Source organism: Pan paniscus, chromosome 6 (genome assembly GCF_029289425.2).
Source record: "Pan paniscus chromosome 6, NHGRI_mPanPan1-v2.0_pri, whole genome shotgun sequence".
In the NCBI taxonomy this organism is placed as follows: domain Eukaryota; kingdom Metazoa; phylum Chordata; class Mammalia; order Primates; family Hominidae; genus Pan; species Pan paniscus.
The window spans coordinates 43,093,652-43,109,358 of NC_073255.2; the positions used below are offsets into that span (position 1 = coordinate 43,093,652).

At 35.5% G+C, this 15,707-nt stretch overlaps 1 protein-coding gene across 3 annotated transcripts in view; it reads right to left on the reverse strand.

The window, feature by feature from the left end:
* Window positions 1–15,707, reverse strand: part of LOC100969130 (T cell receptor gamma constant 1) — a 92,912-nt gene that overhangs the window by 5,112 nt on the left and 72,093 nt on the right. Inside the window, exons 4-5 of one of the 3 annotated variants that reach the window (XM_063606209.1) lie at window positions 6,452–6,488; window positions 2,300–2,629 (exon numbers count right to left, since the gene is read on the reverse strand). In XM_063606209.1, coding sequence (XP_063462279.1) covers window positions 2,300–2,629; window positions 6,452–6,488 — 367 coding nt within the window. Of the gene's footprint in view, window positions 1–2,299; window positions 2,630–6,451; window positions 6,489–10,564; window positions 10,619–13,256; window positions 13,528–15,707 lie in introns of those variants that run through there. The other 2 variants (XM_063606210.1, XM_055115862.2) reach the window with 2 other exon arrangements.

Here is a 15,707-nt window from a genome sequence, read left to right on the forward strand (position 1 = left end):
TCCAAATCATGCATATCCCCAACGTCCCAAGCAAGTACCCATGATTTTCTGGAGGTATAGTGTTTCTGGATATAACAACAACAATATCAATAAAAGCTAACATCTACTGAGTGCTCATTTTTGTGTCAGGCACTATGTTAAATGCTTCCCATGCTTTTTTTGTTTAATTCCCCAATAACACTGAAGTGAGTTGTATTATGTATGGCCCCATGTTCTGAATGAGGAAATAAAGTTTAAAAAGTGCAGGCAACTTGCCGAGAGTCATATCAGCGAATAGCAGAGCCAGTATTCAGACAGTAGTTGTAGGGGAAGAAAAGAAATTGGACATATGAAAAGTACTTTGTAGGAATAATCCACAGAAATAGATAGAAAGTAATTTATAAAGAGGCAATATAATGTCACCATTGCGTACTCTAAGAAAATCTCTTTCAGTATGTTAATTACTCTCAGCAAATGGTCTTTTTTATTACAGGAGCTCAGCATTTCAGTGCAATTCTTTCTGGGACTAGAAAGACAGAGGCCAAGTCACATTGACAGTTCTCTCAATAAAACTGAGGTGAGAGTTGAATTTGTCCGTGATGTTTAAAAAGAAAAAAAAAAGAAGCAGCAGCAAACATGCATACAAAGACAACATATTTTAAAACAGAAGAAAACAGAGTTGCATTGGTGTGTTGGTTTATTATTTTTCTAGTAGATGTGTTCTTGTCTATACGGATATGATTCTGGTGTGCAATTTTATGCACTCTCTGAGATCTTTATTTCATGAATTCTAAAAACTTGGACTTGAGGTATGGGTTTTGGGTAAGTCTCACGAATGCAAACGTTAGTTATCAAGTCTACATGTCCAAATATCTTTAAGGGCTATCTTTAATGGGTTTTCAATGTCTTTTTATTTTCCTCATGGTGACTTCATTTATTAAAAGATAAATGAAAATGACTATCACTTATTTCCATGCATTGATTGAGGTAAAAAGAATAAAGTAACTGTTCCCCATAATGAAATCTTCAAGTGTATCCTGAGTTCTCTCTCTCTCTCTCAATCAAGGTTGGTTGCAAGTGTGGACCAGATTAGTTTTATCTCCTTGAAAAGCACTTCATTGATTATATAATATGATCACTTCCATGTTATATTTTTAGCTTTTCTCAGAAAAACAAACTTCCAAGAAAGAGCATTAGAAATCTACTGTAGAATGACATTAAGAGAAGTGTCCTCCTTAACGTAGCTGCCTTGGGAAGCTCATGAAAGACATTTTACTTTTAGGCCGGGCACAGTGGCTGACGCCCATAATCCCAGCACTTGGAGGCCGAGGTGGATGGATCACTTGAGGTCAGGAATTTGAGACCAGCCTGGCCAACATGGTGAAACCCCATCTCTACTAAAAACACAAAAATTAGCCAGGTGTGGTGGCAGGCGCCTGCAATCCCAGCCAGTCGGGAGGCTGAAGTAAGAGAATCACTTGAACCCGGGAGGTGGAGGTTGCAGTCAGCTGAGATCATACCATAGCACACCTGCTTGGGCAACAAGAGTGAAACTCCGTCAAAAAAAAAAAAAAGACTTTTTACTTTTAGAATTTAGTGTAAAGGAAAACACATTATAAAACTGTAACTTCTCTCCTGTATAATATTCACTGCCTTGGAACTTACTATACTTTTTATTTTGCCCTGATCACTAGAAAAATCAGAACACTTAAGCACAGTGGTAAGACTACCCTTAAGCTTTGCACATTTGCCTCCCCTTTGTGTCTCAGCAAAGGAAATAGAAAATTGGAACTGTTTTTAGATAAACATCATTCTGTCAACAACAGATAAACATCATTTTGTCAACAATGAACCCGTTGTTTTTAGGTTAAACTTTGTGGGTAGCAAGATTGAGGTGAGTGACTCTCCTGCTTGGGCAGAACATTCCTGAAAGACATATATATGTTATTTCCCGATCAAGTGAAGTCATCAAAAGAAGGGAGAACACTTTTTGAGCGTTTACCACGTGTCACGTTGCTAGATGCTTCTGTGTATGTTGTTTCTTTAATCCATCTAACAACCCTAAAAACCAGCACGTGACTTTCTTATTTTGGATAATGGAGCTGAGGCTGAGAAACCTTCAGTAACTTTTTCAATTTTGTTTTCTCCAAAACCTATACCATTTTAATTCTATAGAAAAGTAGCAGGGCATTTATGCTACCATTAAATGTAACAATATTTAAGAAAGATTTATGTTTGTTTTTCATTAATACTGAAAGGAAAAAATGCAGCATTCACTTTCAAAGAAGTGTTCTGACAGATGATATGTGTAAACACATACCTGTCTTTATTGGAGGAAAGATAATTTCTTGATCAACTCCGTTTTTATTATTCTCATGTCTGACGATACATCTGTGTTCTTTGTCCAGTGTTTTTTCTGGCACCATTAACCAGCTAAATTTCATGTATGTGTTGTTAGTCTTCATGGTGTTCCCCTCCTGGGATCGCAGAATCGTGTTGCTCTTCTTTTCTTGCCAATGTATCTTAATAACATCAGGGAAAAATTTCTCAAGAAGACAAAGGTATGTTCCAGCCTTCTGGAGCTTTGTTTCAGCAATTGAAGGAAGAAAAATAGTGGGCTTGGGGGAAACATCTGCATCAAGGTGTTTATCTATGGGGAGAAATGAAATATGAGTTTAAAAGAATCATTAGAGAAACACACACATTGCACGGTTTGGAGTGGCCTAGTATATAACCATAAAAAGAGAAGATGCCATTGAGCTGGTGTCCACTGCGGCCTTTCATCCAGGATAGGCTGCACGGTACTTATTATTGTGTTTATTTTACAGACGTTGAAAAGAGAATCAAGACATTAAATAACTTGCCAAAAGTCACAGCTCTCAAATGTCAGATGCTGGATGGAAACATGGCCTTTGTTTATTCTGCACATGCTGTGATGAGTATGATTTTTAACTGCCTCCTACCAGGGCTGCCAAAGTTCATGAGCATATTTATTTTATTTTTTAATCTCTTTTGTTTCACCATAGTGAAGCATGTTTTCAAGGTGGATGGCAGGGGAAAGTGGAAGGTCAGAAAACCTTAATGATCTCTCTACAGATGAGACTCTTTGGTCCTTTTCCCACTTCCCTTTTCCATCCTTTGTAACTTATGTTCTTTGGCCAAATAAGACACATTCTCATGTTTTGCAATTTTGTGTACTCCCACTCTTCATTTAACTGATTCTGCGATGCACCATATTTATCTTGTTATTTATCTTATTTCCCATATGACTCAATGTCAGATTTTTTTTTTTTTTTTTTTTGAGACTGGGTCCGGCTCCATTGTCCAGGTTGGAATGCAGCGGCAAGATCATAGCTCACTGCAGTCTCGACTTCCCAGGCTCAAGTGATCCTCCCACCTCAGCCTCCCAAGTAGCTGGGACTACAGGTATGCATCACCATGCCTGGCTAATATTTTTTTTCTAGGGACATGTTTCACCATATTGACCAGGCTGGTTTAAAACTCCTGCGCTCAAGTGATCTGCCTGCCTCAGCCTCCCAAATCCTGGGATTATAGGTGTGAGCCACCATGCCTAGCCATTTTGTTCACTTTTATTTTTAACATACATAGTCACTTGTTTTAAAGAGAATCTACTTCTGCATGTACATACTGTCTATCAAGTTGACCGTGTAGCTTCAATGTGTATACCATGAGCAGTCCCCCTAGTTAATATCTAACTTTATATAACATCTCAATTTCACATCTGCACCCTCCAAGTTTTGGGATGCAGCAGTATTTACAGCTGTACCTCCAGATTATTCACCATCTCTTGAATTTAGAAACAAAATGGCAACTTTCCAAAACTCTTATTTAAATTTTTTCTTGATTATTTTCAGAAATACTCTTGTGTTAATCTTCTCCAGTAATGCACTTATCAAAATTTTGTTTTGCTTTAGAAAATATTCACCAAAAGCACATTTTATTTTGGAATTTCATTTGAAGTTTAAGAATGACTAAGAATGCACCAGGGGTGTATTTTTTATACTGGTTTTTATATAAATTTACCCCATTAATGAGAAGGTCTATGTAAATCAGTGTATCTATATTTTGACTCTTTATGTCTCTCCCAGAATTTGTATCTGTCCTAATATGTTATTTAACTGTTTTAAATCTCCATTATTCTCTTTGTCTTAGCCTGCTGAATAAAATGTGTATGCAATTGGCTATTAAGTCATGATTTCAGAGCTTCATAGGCATAGGGTCAAGATACATAACAAAGCATCATATGTTTACAAAGGCATATCACTTGAATCTGGAATGTTAATGGGTTATACATGTATTTTTAATCTAATAACTGAAATTATAAATGTTACAATTCTTTCTATTTTGATTTCCAATTGAAACTCCAATGCTTTGGCTGGTTTGAAGTGAGTTTAATAATTGAACAATTTCTTAAGAAAATAAGAATTAAATTTCTCATTTGAAAAGAAAAGAAAACAATCTTGATAATTTCTGTCTGTGTAGCAAAGCTTCTGATTTTCATACATAATTAGTAAACATGTACAGAAATATTAATTTTTGAGCATGCTATAAATTTAATTAGGCATAATGTGCTCATCTTAATTTCATACTCTTTATTTTTAGTGTAAATAGTATTTTACTTGTTATACTTGTGAGACCGTGTATATTTCTCCACCATATAGTTTGCTTCTAATTTTAAAAGCATGTTATAAAATATAAGAGTAATTTTTCAATTACACATTATATTTATATAATTTTAGTCTCTAGTCAATATATTTTCCAATCTAATTTTCATCCTAAGAACTAGTGTCTCTTCATGGAAATACTTCTAATTCATTGTACTAAAGAAATTAAAAATCAAATGATAAACTTGGACATTTTCTGTACGGTACCACAGCATTCATTGCCTCTTGTCCCCTTTCTTTGGCTAGATTCTTTAAGTTTCATTCTTTTCAGGACAAAATGAATCTGGAACTTCCATAACTTTCTCAAGGTAATAGTTAACAAATCATTAAATAGCGTACTTGATTATACATGGTAAGGGCCGATATTCTGGATCATCCTCTCACGTGATTTTTAAAATACTACTTTTAAAATGTACATATTAAGAGTGTTTTTTATGGTCAAGTATGGTACATTCTTACTTACTTCAATAACAAATAGAATTTACATATTTTATTTATTTAAAATAATAAATAAAATTTGTTTTATTGTTGGATTCATTTATATACATTTATTTGCATAATCAAATAGTATATTTGAGTTAAATTGCCTAAGTTGTTTGCAATTTATTAAAATGCAGCGTTGTAAATTTACCAAATATCAACTATAGTTTTTATAGACGGTATGATATATTAAATCTACATATGGATATTTATTTAAGAGTTCTCTATTTCTTATTTTTTCATTAGCTAAATAGTTATAGCCATTTTATGTTTAAATATGTATTTCAGATTTATGATGTTTCCAACTGGATTTAATTGATTTGATAACTTGACCATTTTCGGTAAGATTTTAACCTTTTTTTCCTGAGACATATGAACAGAACCCTAAACTAATTGGCTATAAATCTTAGGACAAATATGTTGGTGTTGGAAATTATATCAATTAAGATAAAGGATTAAGTAAAGCACATAGAACAACAAAAATAAAAAATAGACATCTTAATACAATGTTTTTGCTACATGACTAAAAAGTCTGCTAACAAGAAACGAATCCATAAGTTCAATTTTTGTGTGTGAGCTGATGTTAAGATAACCTTCCATTTGAGCAGTTAGAAGTACAGCTGAATCTTCTGGAAAATTGCTGCTCTGTAAATTTGATGGACTGAGAACAACTCTCCATAGTAGATCCCATTGTCTCTTTACATGTGAATCCAGAGAATATTTGTTGGGCACCTATTTTGGGTTGGACAATGTGCCAAGTACTTAATTCACACTATGTTGTGCAATTCTTATACAACCCTGCTGAATTCATACTGTTATCCCATTTTATGGATTAGAAAACTGAGGCCAGAGAATAATCACTCAATTTCACTAAGCAGTGAGCAGTGGAGCCAGAGTTCCAGGTGGACCTGACTCCAACACCCAGGCTCTTTCACAACAAGAGTCAACATCTCTTTGACCATCAGAGATGAATATGTGTCCACTCTATAGAGTCTATCACCAACTTACCTGTCATAATACATTTGGTCTCAGGGCCAAACATTTTAACGAGATCATTTCATACATTACATATGAGCCCTTTATGGAAGTCCCTATATGCACAAAGCCAAATCCTATTATGATATCTGTGCAATGTTATCTATGTTCTCTTTTAGTATGAGCATTTGTTTTAAAGTCTCTCCTAAGATTTCTACATGAAATCTCCATCCAATTCCTCTTTTTTCTAAACATTATTACATTATTCCAGTTTAATCATTGCCTGCCTTCCCTCTATTACCTTGGAAATGTTGTATTCTTCCGATACTTACCTGTGACAACAAGTGTTGTTCCACTGCCAAAGAGTTTCTTATAATAATTCCACAGTGATTCAGTCCATATCAAAAACTCTAATTCAGTTTCCCTGAGTTCTTCAAATTCTGGTGATCTGGGATTCTCAAAAGACCAGGGTTCCAGTCCTGGTTCATTTTGCTCATAACAAGTTCTGTTGCTCCACAAATCAAATAACTTAAAGCTTTTGGTGTTTTATTTATCTAAAAACAGTGATGTTTCAAAATCAGTCCAACATCACTACCAGCACTGAAGTGAGACCAAAATGAAACAAGACATAAAAAAGCAATTTGATTAAAATGTTATAGGTCCCAGTGCAGTGGCTCGTGCCTATAATCCCAGCACTTTGGGAGGCTGAGGTGGGAGGATTGCTTGAACTCAGAATTTTGAGGCCAGCCTAGGCAACACAGTACCTAGTGAGACCCCATATTTACTAAAAATAAAAAAAGCATTAGCTGAGCATGATGTGCACGACTGTAGGCCCAGCTACTCGAGAAGCTGAGGCAGGAGGGTCACTTGAGCCTAGGAGTTCAAGGCTGCAGTGAGACTTGATCACACCACTGCACTCCTGCCTGGGCAACAGGGGAAGACCCTGCCTCAAAAATAAATGCTGTGGAAATATAAGAGATTATGATGATGATGATGTCATTGTTATGATTAGCAATCTGTTTGCTATGATTGTGTGCCTTGACATGACATTTTAACCCTATAGGACCAAGCATTGCCCTTACTAAAAAAAATTCAGCATTTTGGAGTGGCAGTTAAATCCATAGCAATTAAGCAGGAAGAATAATTTCTCAGTTCCTCTGTTTGCATTCCACTTTGCTCTGGGATTCTCAAAGCCATCGTCCCCATCATCACAAGAAACACGACTTCCACACGCCCAATCTTTAATAGATTATCCTTTGCCTTGCCTGCCGTGTTAGGAAAATCAAAGGGAATATTGGCTAAAGTCTAATATATGCAGTCAGTGTCAGTGTATGGAAATTCTTCACTTGTGTTTTTCAAAACAAGTGAGCCTTTTCCTAATCAGCAGCACAACTTATTTGCCTTCCAAGTTTCACCAGAAACTTCAGCCTCAAACTGACTTCTGTCTAGTTCATGCCAAAGTCCAGCTTGAAACACCTGGCTTTACCCTTCAAGGCAGAATGGGTAGAGAAAAGGCAAGAGGCCTGGTCCTCAAATCCATCTCTCTGTTGTCACTTTAGATCACGACATGTTATCTGCCTGACCATGTCTGCTGAGCATCACCATCTGTGCATTTCATTAAATGTCAGGATGCCCATAGCACTGACGCAGTGGTAATATGCAGTGGGTTTTTCATGACCATTCCTTTCATTTTCCAAAATGGAAGTTGAAGACAATGCCCACTCTTCCATTTCCTTCTAAAGGACTCATGCATTGAAGTCTTTCTCCAATTTAGTAATAGAAAAAAATATGATATTTGAAAATTTGGTGTGCTTCTTTTTATCAATTAGTAAGATGTATGTATTCCCCTACCTTTTTCTCCTTCTTTTGAGCATAAAATTTTAAACTGTGCTCCTCGCTAGGTAATCACAGGCCTTTTTCCTTCTCCTTTACTTAGGGCTTTAGATCATCTGTGTATATTTAATGGTCTGACTGTGTTTGTGTATTTTAATTTAGGTCTTCTCAAATAGATTTTGGAAAGAGATAGCTTAAATAAATAACAAAGAATTTGTGCATTTAGCATGTTTCTCTTTTGCCCCCAGGAGTTGATTGTTTTGTAAGGTCAAGCTCAAATAAGACACAAGGAATGGAGAATATGTGTGCAAATCCTAGCTCTGTGATAGGGACACCTACATACTAAATTTAGATAGAAAGTGCCAGAACTTAAAATGAAGCTTTTTTTCTCCAAAATTTTCTCTCACAACATGGGGAGGTGCCTTATGTATGGTACAGTCTTTGTGTAACTTCTCATATTAAAAAATGTTCTTCTAATACTCTGCTTTGATCCAGAAGGACTAACTGGAGGAGATATCAACATGAAATGAACTCAATGAATGCTAGTTTGGGGATAGCACTGGTAAAAGGAAAAAAAAAGGCAAAGAAATTTATCATGGATTTGGTCATTATTACTTGGAGCTAATGTCTCTGTAGTTTTTACTTCATACAACTGTAGAGTGACAGAATAAATCGGAAAAAAATATATCCTTTTATTTTGTGAGTGAATAATTGTGTCTTAGAATAAAATATTCAGAGACACCATCATAAGAGGATTCCAAAGTGGACGCTTTGACCTGAGATGCCTTAGAAAGTTGCTCTGAGATAGATGCTTTACATGCATGTGAAGCATCAAAACAAAAGTTGTAATGAAATATAAGGGCAACAAAGGCAATATTTCTCAACTGATATTGATATTGATATAATTTTTAACTTCGAAAGTATGAACCAGGTAAGTAATTAAATATTATAGGTAGACATTTGACTGTTTTACCTGTAGCCCTATAAATTTACATTTTCAAGTTGGGGGAGGGGAAAATACATATTTTCTTAAACATATAAATTTTCTCTTGAAAATGAAAAATCACCTTGTATTCAGGTAGATCATATTTGAGATAATATGTAAAACATTCTAATTACTTTTAGAAGCAGGTACAATTAGTCTTTTAGACATAGAAAGCATTTTACAAATAGTGATATTTGTTCTGAAGTGAGCTGCTGAATAGATGGGAGTTGATACATTTATCTGTATTCCTGAGTGTATAAAGACTTTTCATGGGTAGTAACTTAAATTCTAGAAGAGGAAATAATATTTCTATCACCTACCAAGTGCCAGGCATTCTGGTAGGTAATTTCCATATTTAATTTCATTTAATCTTTATAACATCCACTTTAGATAAATAATCTCCATTATCTTCTTTGTACAGATCAACGTGAAAACAGAAGTTTCAACTTTGTTCTGGTATTGAAAAATATTAAGGACATTTGAAAAGAATGTTTATGAAGTAGTGTGAAGTGAAAAAGCCAGATCTATTATTGTGTATCTAGTATGATTCCAACTTTGTAAAACAAACAAACAAAAAGCAGAGAAAAATGTTTAAATAAAAATATAACAAAATGATAATGTGATGAGGGTCAATATCAAATTATAATTTTTTGTTTATTTTTGTGTTTTCCAATTTTTCTATAATGAACCAGCATTTTTATAATTTGAACAACTGGCAAATCAAAATACACTTCCTAAAAGGGAGTTACATAGAAAGTGCTAGCTCCAGGAGTCGAGAAACAAAGTCCATACCTTTTCCTGCACCGCACTTTCCTGAAAAATCACTTCTCAGAAAATTACAAATTATGAATTTGATTGCTACAATTCTCATTAAGTCAATTGGATAAAAGAGAATCGGAAGGTCACTTTTGAACTTATAAGTTTATTTTATCATACGATCTCAACCACTAAGGAATTAAAAATGTAAAACTGCTTTCATTTTTTCCGATGCTTTATCAACTTTGTGAAAATTCTCTGAAAACTTTCATTTCAGTGGATCTAACAGACTGAGAGTATCTTTATGAGATGTTTTCTCTCATCCAGGCAAAATTACATCTTTAAACTTAAGCTAACAAATAATAAACAAACTCATTGGACCGATTTAAATAACAGTAAATGCAGCTTATGTCACTTCTAAATATGGTCACACCAAGAAATATTTTAACATTTGATATTAATCATTCTTTGGTCAAATTATCAAATATTTCATCTTTTGGTGACCAAATAAGGAGGGTAGCTGATTTTACTTTTTTTTTTTTTACTTTTTTCCATTGGTTATTTTTAGAACTGAAGAAATAAAATCTCAAAACTAAACTTGTTCACAAAACTTTCAACAGAGAGTTACCAATGGAACATAAGGCCTCCATCCTTTAGAGATTTGCAGTTGGTCTAAGGTCCTTAGTAATGTCTCCCATGCTAGGGCAGAAAAAGTTCTGACTCCTAAGGCATGAACCAAGTCACCTGACCTCTCTGGAGATTTCACCATGATTAGTGACCAAACCAGGAGGGAATCCTAGAATTCTGAGCCAGCTCCTGCCTGCCAACCTCCCACCCCTTCTTTACATTGCAAAATTTAAAGAAAACTTACCTGTAATGATAAGCTTTGTTCCGGGACCAAATACCTTGATTTTCTTGCCCAACTCTTGCCCACCACCTGAGAAGCCTTTATAAGAATCTCCCTTTGTGTTTGTCTTAAAATTGTGCCAACATTTTTTTCAATATTTACATAAATACATAAAAATTGGCCCTGCTGACGTTAAGTCAAGACAAAGGTCAAACAAAATCACACTGGATCTGAATGTAATCAGGAATTTAAGAACTGACTTCACCCTGCCGGGGCACTTTGGGTTATGTACATTCTCTCCTTGTATCCCATACATTAGAGAGTCTGATTTTACCTTTTCTCATGATTTTGCCTGAATCTTCTAAATCTTCCCTAAAAAGTTTTCTTATATACACTTTGTCTTAAGTGTAATTTAGAGTTAATATTTCCTTAATTTTCAAAGAGAGACAATAATAGGATTCTTATGCTTGACATTTAATAAATAGATATTCAATATGATTTATAGGTATTTTGGGATTCATATGTATGGAGGGATGGGTATCTAGATTGATTCTAAAATAACTTCTTTTTGGCCAGGCACAGTGGCTCATCCCTGTAATCCTAGCACTTTGGGAGGCTGAGGCAGGCAGATCACTTGAGCTCAGGAGTTGAAAACCAGCCTGGCCAACATAGTGAAACCCCATCTCTACTAAAAATACAAAAAAAAAAAAAAAAAAAAAAAAACATTAGTTGGGCATAGTGGCAGGAGCCTGTAATCCTAGCTACTCAGGAGGCCGAAGCAGAAGAATCTCTTGAACCTGGGAAGCGGAGGTTGCAGTGAGCAGAGATGATGCCACTGCATTCCAGCTGGGCGACAGAGTGAGACTCCATCTCAAAAAATAAAAAATAAAAATAAAGAAAGTAACTTCTTTTTAGAATCCAGTTCTCACTGATAGAATACCAGATGCGTTGTTAGAAAATATGAATTCTTAATGATGATTCATTGCTGAAAGACTGCTACTTTTGACTTGAAAATATCTATACAGTTTCATTGAATTTAATCGTGTGCTACGCAACAGAGAATCTGAGGCAGCTCTGAGTTATGCGACTTAGCACTGCAATATAGCATAGCTGCGATAGCTCCTACATCAGTTTCAACATATCTAGCAAATCTGATGCCAATACAGAAAGACAGCTGAGTGGAATGACGTCAAAATGACTCATTCTACAGAAATACCCTAAAAATTATATTTTGAGTATTTAATAAATGCATATCCCATATGACTTTTTGGAGGAGAGAGAGGTCATTTCAGTGCCATAATTAGAAGTAGAAGAATTGTATTAATACACAAATAGTAATACAAATTGGGAGTTGTTACTAGAAAAATAGTCAACTAAAGAGTCCATTCATAGGGTCAAGCTACAGAAGAGGAAATATTCAAAGTATAAAAATATGACTTAATATTTCTAAATATCACATAAGGGTCCAGACCAGGCACTTTGGAGTAGACAAGCTTAGATAGATCCCAGACTTTGCCACAGTGACTAGTCATGTGACTTTAAGAAAGTAACTGATCTTCTGTAGGCCTCAGTTTCCTCATCTGTGAAATGGGACTAAGAGGATCTCCTGCATAGGTCTGATGAGGAAGGAGATAAAGCATTGAAACTATTTAGCATGGTGTCTGGCTCTCAATAAACTTTACTAATATTAATTTTCTCCTTAAAAGGACAATATTGGGTCATTTTATCAAATCCTCCCACCAAACGCAATACATAGATATTATAAGCAATAACTGCTACACAAATTAAGAAAGAAAATGAGCTCATGAACCCAAGACCTTCTGCTTCTCCGGCAGCCACAGGCCAAAGAACGTGGACAGGGCCCAACCAAGCCAGAATCTAGAATACTTATCTGCCAGACTGGCAGCTTTTGAGTGTTGAGACTGTGTCTTCTTTGCCCTTTTATCTCTAGCATCCAGAACAAAAACTGTTTTTGATAAATATTTGCTGAGAGGATGAATGAACAAATGAAGATGTAAAATGATGAAGACTCTTTTCATTGACCTTGGAGCTGACATGGCTGGTTGAACTTACAAATTCTATTAAACCGGGCCATTTCCAGGTGATATAACAAGAGTCCCAGGTGCATAAATTTTGACTGACTTCAGCCTCCCTCAAAGAAACTAGAACACTAATAAGTGGGATGTATTGACCTTCTATAGTAATTTACTATAAGAAGTAATTTTTTTCTATACTATTTCTCAGGATGAGATCAAAATCAATAACATGGGTTTGGCAGGCTAGCAGAAGAAGGGAGCACTATGTTATATCTCAAAATACAGAGAAGAAGTAATTAATAAAACTCCATTTTTATGTCTCTCACTTAAAAGACCAACAAAAGAGTAACTTGGACCAAGGACTTACACTAATGGTGTATAGACATGGGCCTCAAAACATTTTAATTTCTTGCCAGAGTCTATCTTTTGTGTGTGTGTGTGTGTGTGTGTGTGTGTGTGTGTGTATTCTTAAAGTAGAATTTTAATCCGCTTACAGACAGCGAAGGGAAGATATCATATACAAAATCATTTTGTTTCCATATTCAGCTAACCTGCAAAATTGCTGTTCGTATACTGAGGCCAGGAATGTGACATATTCAGATAAGGTTGATCATTGTTTTCTAAAAATCATCTATCAGTTTTTCATTACTGGAATAAAAACAGAAAGAAAAGTTACTTACCAGGTGAAGTTACTATGAGCTTAGTCCCTTCAGCAAATATCTTGAACCAACCAGTGGTATCACACTGGTCGAAGCTTCTACAAAAATCTCAGCCTTCTGATCCTCGGGACACCACTAGCAATCCAACAACTTTGAACTAGCAATTTCATCTTCTGGCTTTTTTGGAAGTCCTTGAATATAGGTTTTGTGACATGTGATAGTTTGTAATTTTTCCTCATAAATTGCCTGTTTTCTTCCAAGGCAGTAATTCTTGAAAAGCACCAACAGAAAAGGGAAATGGGAAAAAAAAAAAGCGGGAAGAGAAAACAGCAGGTTTAATGGGTCAACCCACTGCTTTTCTAAATTACCAGGAAAAGTATTCAGAGAATTGTCTTTTTTTTTTTTTTTTTTACAGGGGTTCAATTGTGTTGAAACTGCTTTGAGATTACATCAAAGGAAAAGCCCTTCTGTTCCCACAAACACCAGGGCCTCTCTGCTAGCAATTTGGGAAGATACTTCTGAAAGGAGGAAGCTCTTTAGTAACTGAAAATGCAAATGTGTCAACGCAGATATACTTGAGAAATTTGAACAAAGGTCTCCACTTTCAAAAAGCCACTTTTATCATTTGGCAACATGATGCTTTACCAAGGCAATGCCAAATGAAAAAATGTGTTCTGCAATGACTTATTATTTCTCCTGGAATAATAGAAGAAATTTGTAGAATTCTATCTCCCATGAAATAATACATTCTTTAATTATACTGAGGCATGACCAAAAAAAACAGATCCAGTTATCTAATATGTTGAAAAGTCTGCCATCTTAAGCCGGGGTCAGCTGTGTGATCTCCTGAGTACAGATGAGGTGTTCACTTGCAAGGGCTGAGGAGGACAAGCCTTGACAACCTCCATGTCCACTCCAGATCCACCCTGCTCCAGCCTAAGTCCCCTGAGTCCTCATTCAGGAAGATATGAATGAGGTCACAGAGGGCACCTGTCCATACACAGCAGCTCACAGCCCCCAATTCAATGGAGAGGACAATGGGGCTGGGTGAAAATTATGTTTGGAAAGGGTTTCTTCTTAATAGAAAATTCAAAATTATTATGTGGCGCTGTCAATGACCCTTTACACCTGTGATAGATGGAATGACGCCGGCTCAATCTCTTCTTGTCCTCTGGCCTTCCTTATTTCAGGACCATGAGGGGAAGCATCACAAGTCTTAGCAGCTGTCAATATTTCAAGAGCCATGAAGGATTTAACTAATAAAATGTGGAAAAGTAATGAATTATAAAATCTTTTATTAAATTTACCAAAAAAAATGAGAATGATATGAAGAACACAGTGTTTAGTTTTCCTGAGGGCATAAAATAAAACCTAAATAAATGGAGAAACATACATTGATGAATAAAAAGCTTCTATTATAAAGAGGCCAATACATCCTAAATTCATCTATAAATTTCCAGCAATTCCAGTCAGAATTACTACGACATGTTGTTGTTGTTCTAGGGTGTGAGGTTTAATGTTGGGCTAGATAAGTTGATTTTAAATTCTATAGGGATGAATAAATATGAGATGATTGAAAAAGATTTTCTGAAAAATGGTACAGTGAATAGACATTTGGCATAGTAGATCTGAATTTTTATCACAAAGCTACTGAGATAATATGATAATGATGTAAGAATAATGAAACAGACAAATAAAACAGAAATTCTCCAGAAAATGTGTCAAATATGTGTGCATATTTAAAACACGCTGCAGCATTTTTAAATTGAAAGGAAATGATGGATTGTTTGGAAACGGTCATTAGGAAAATAATTACCTTAGAAAATAAAAATACCACTCTACCTCATCCCAGATAACACAGGGTCCAAATAGATTAAAATTAAAATTACAAAGCAACACGTGGCCAGAAGGAACATATTGGAGATTTATTGTATCCATTGAGTAAAGGGGCATGGGATGGAAATGGGGTAGGAGAAACTTAACACATTAATTTTTAAGAAGTAAGCATGTGGAAAATTTTCTATTTTTATAGTATTTTCAAATAAATGTTTTTGAAAGAATAGACAATGAGGACTTGCTACAAAATTTAGAGAGGAAAGTGACATGATCACATTTCCACTTGAGAAAGTTAAATGTGCAAGCAGAAAGGAAGGGGCGCTCCCCAGGACAGCAATTTGGGTGAAGCAGATGGTTTTATAGGTGGTCGCCATAAGCCAATAAGAGGCAACCAGGACCTGAATTGTTGCAGTGATGGTGGAGATGGACAGAGTGGCTGGCGCAATAAACATTAACAAGTTTACTCGAGATTTTAAAAGATTCTTATGAAATAAATTATTATCTCAGGAAGTTGGGAATGAAGAAAAAGACACTTTAAAATTGGAAAACCCAGGTTCAGATTCCAGTTCTTCCACTCCTGGCGATGTGCCCTTGGGCACATACACTTCTCAGAGCCTGGGTTTCCTCATCTTTTAA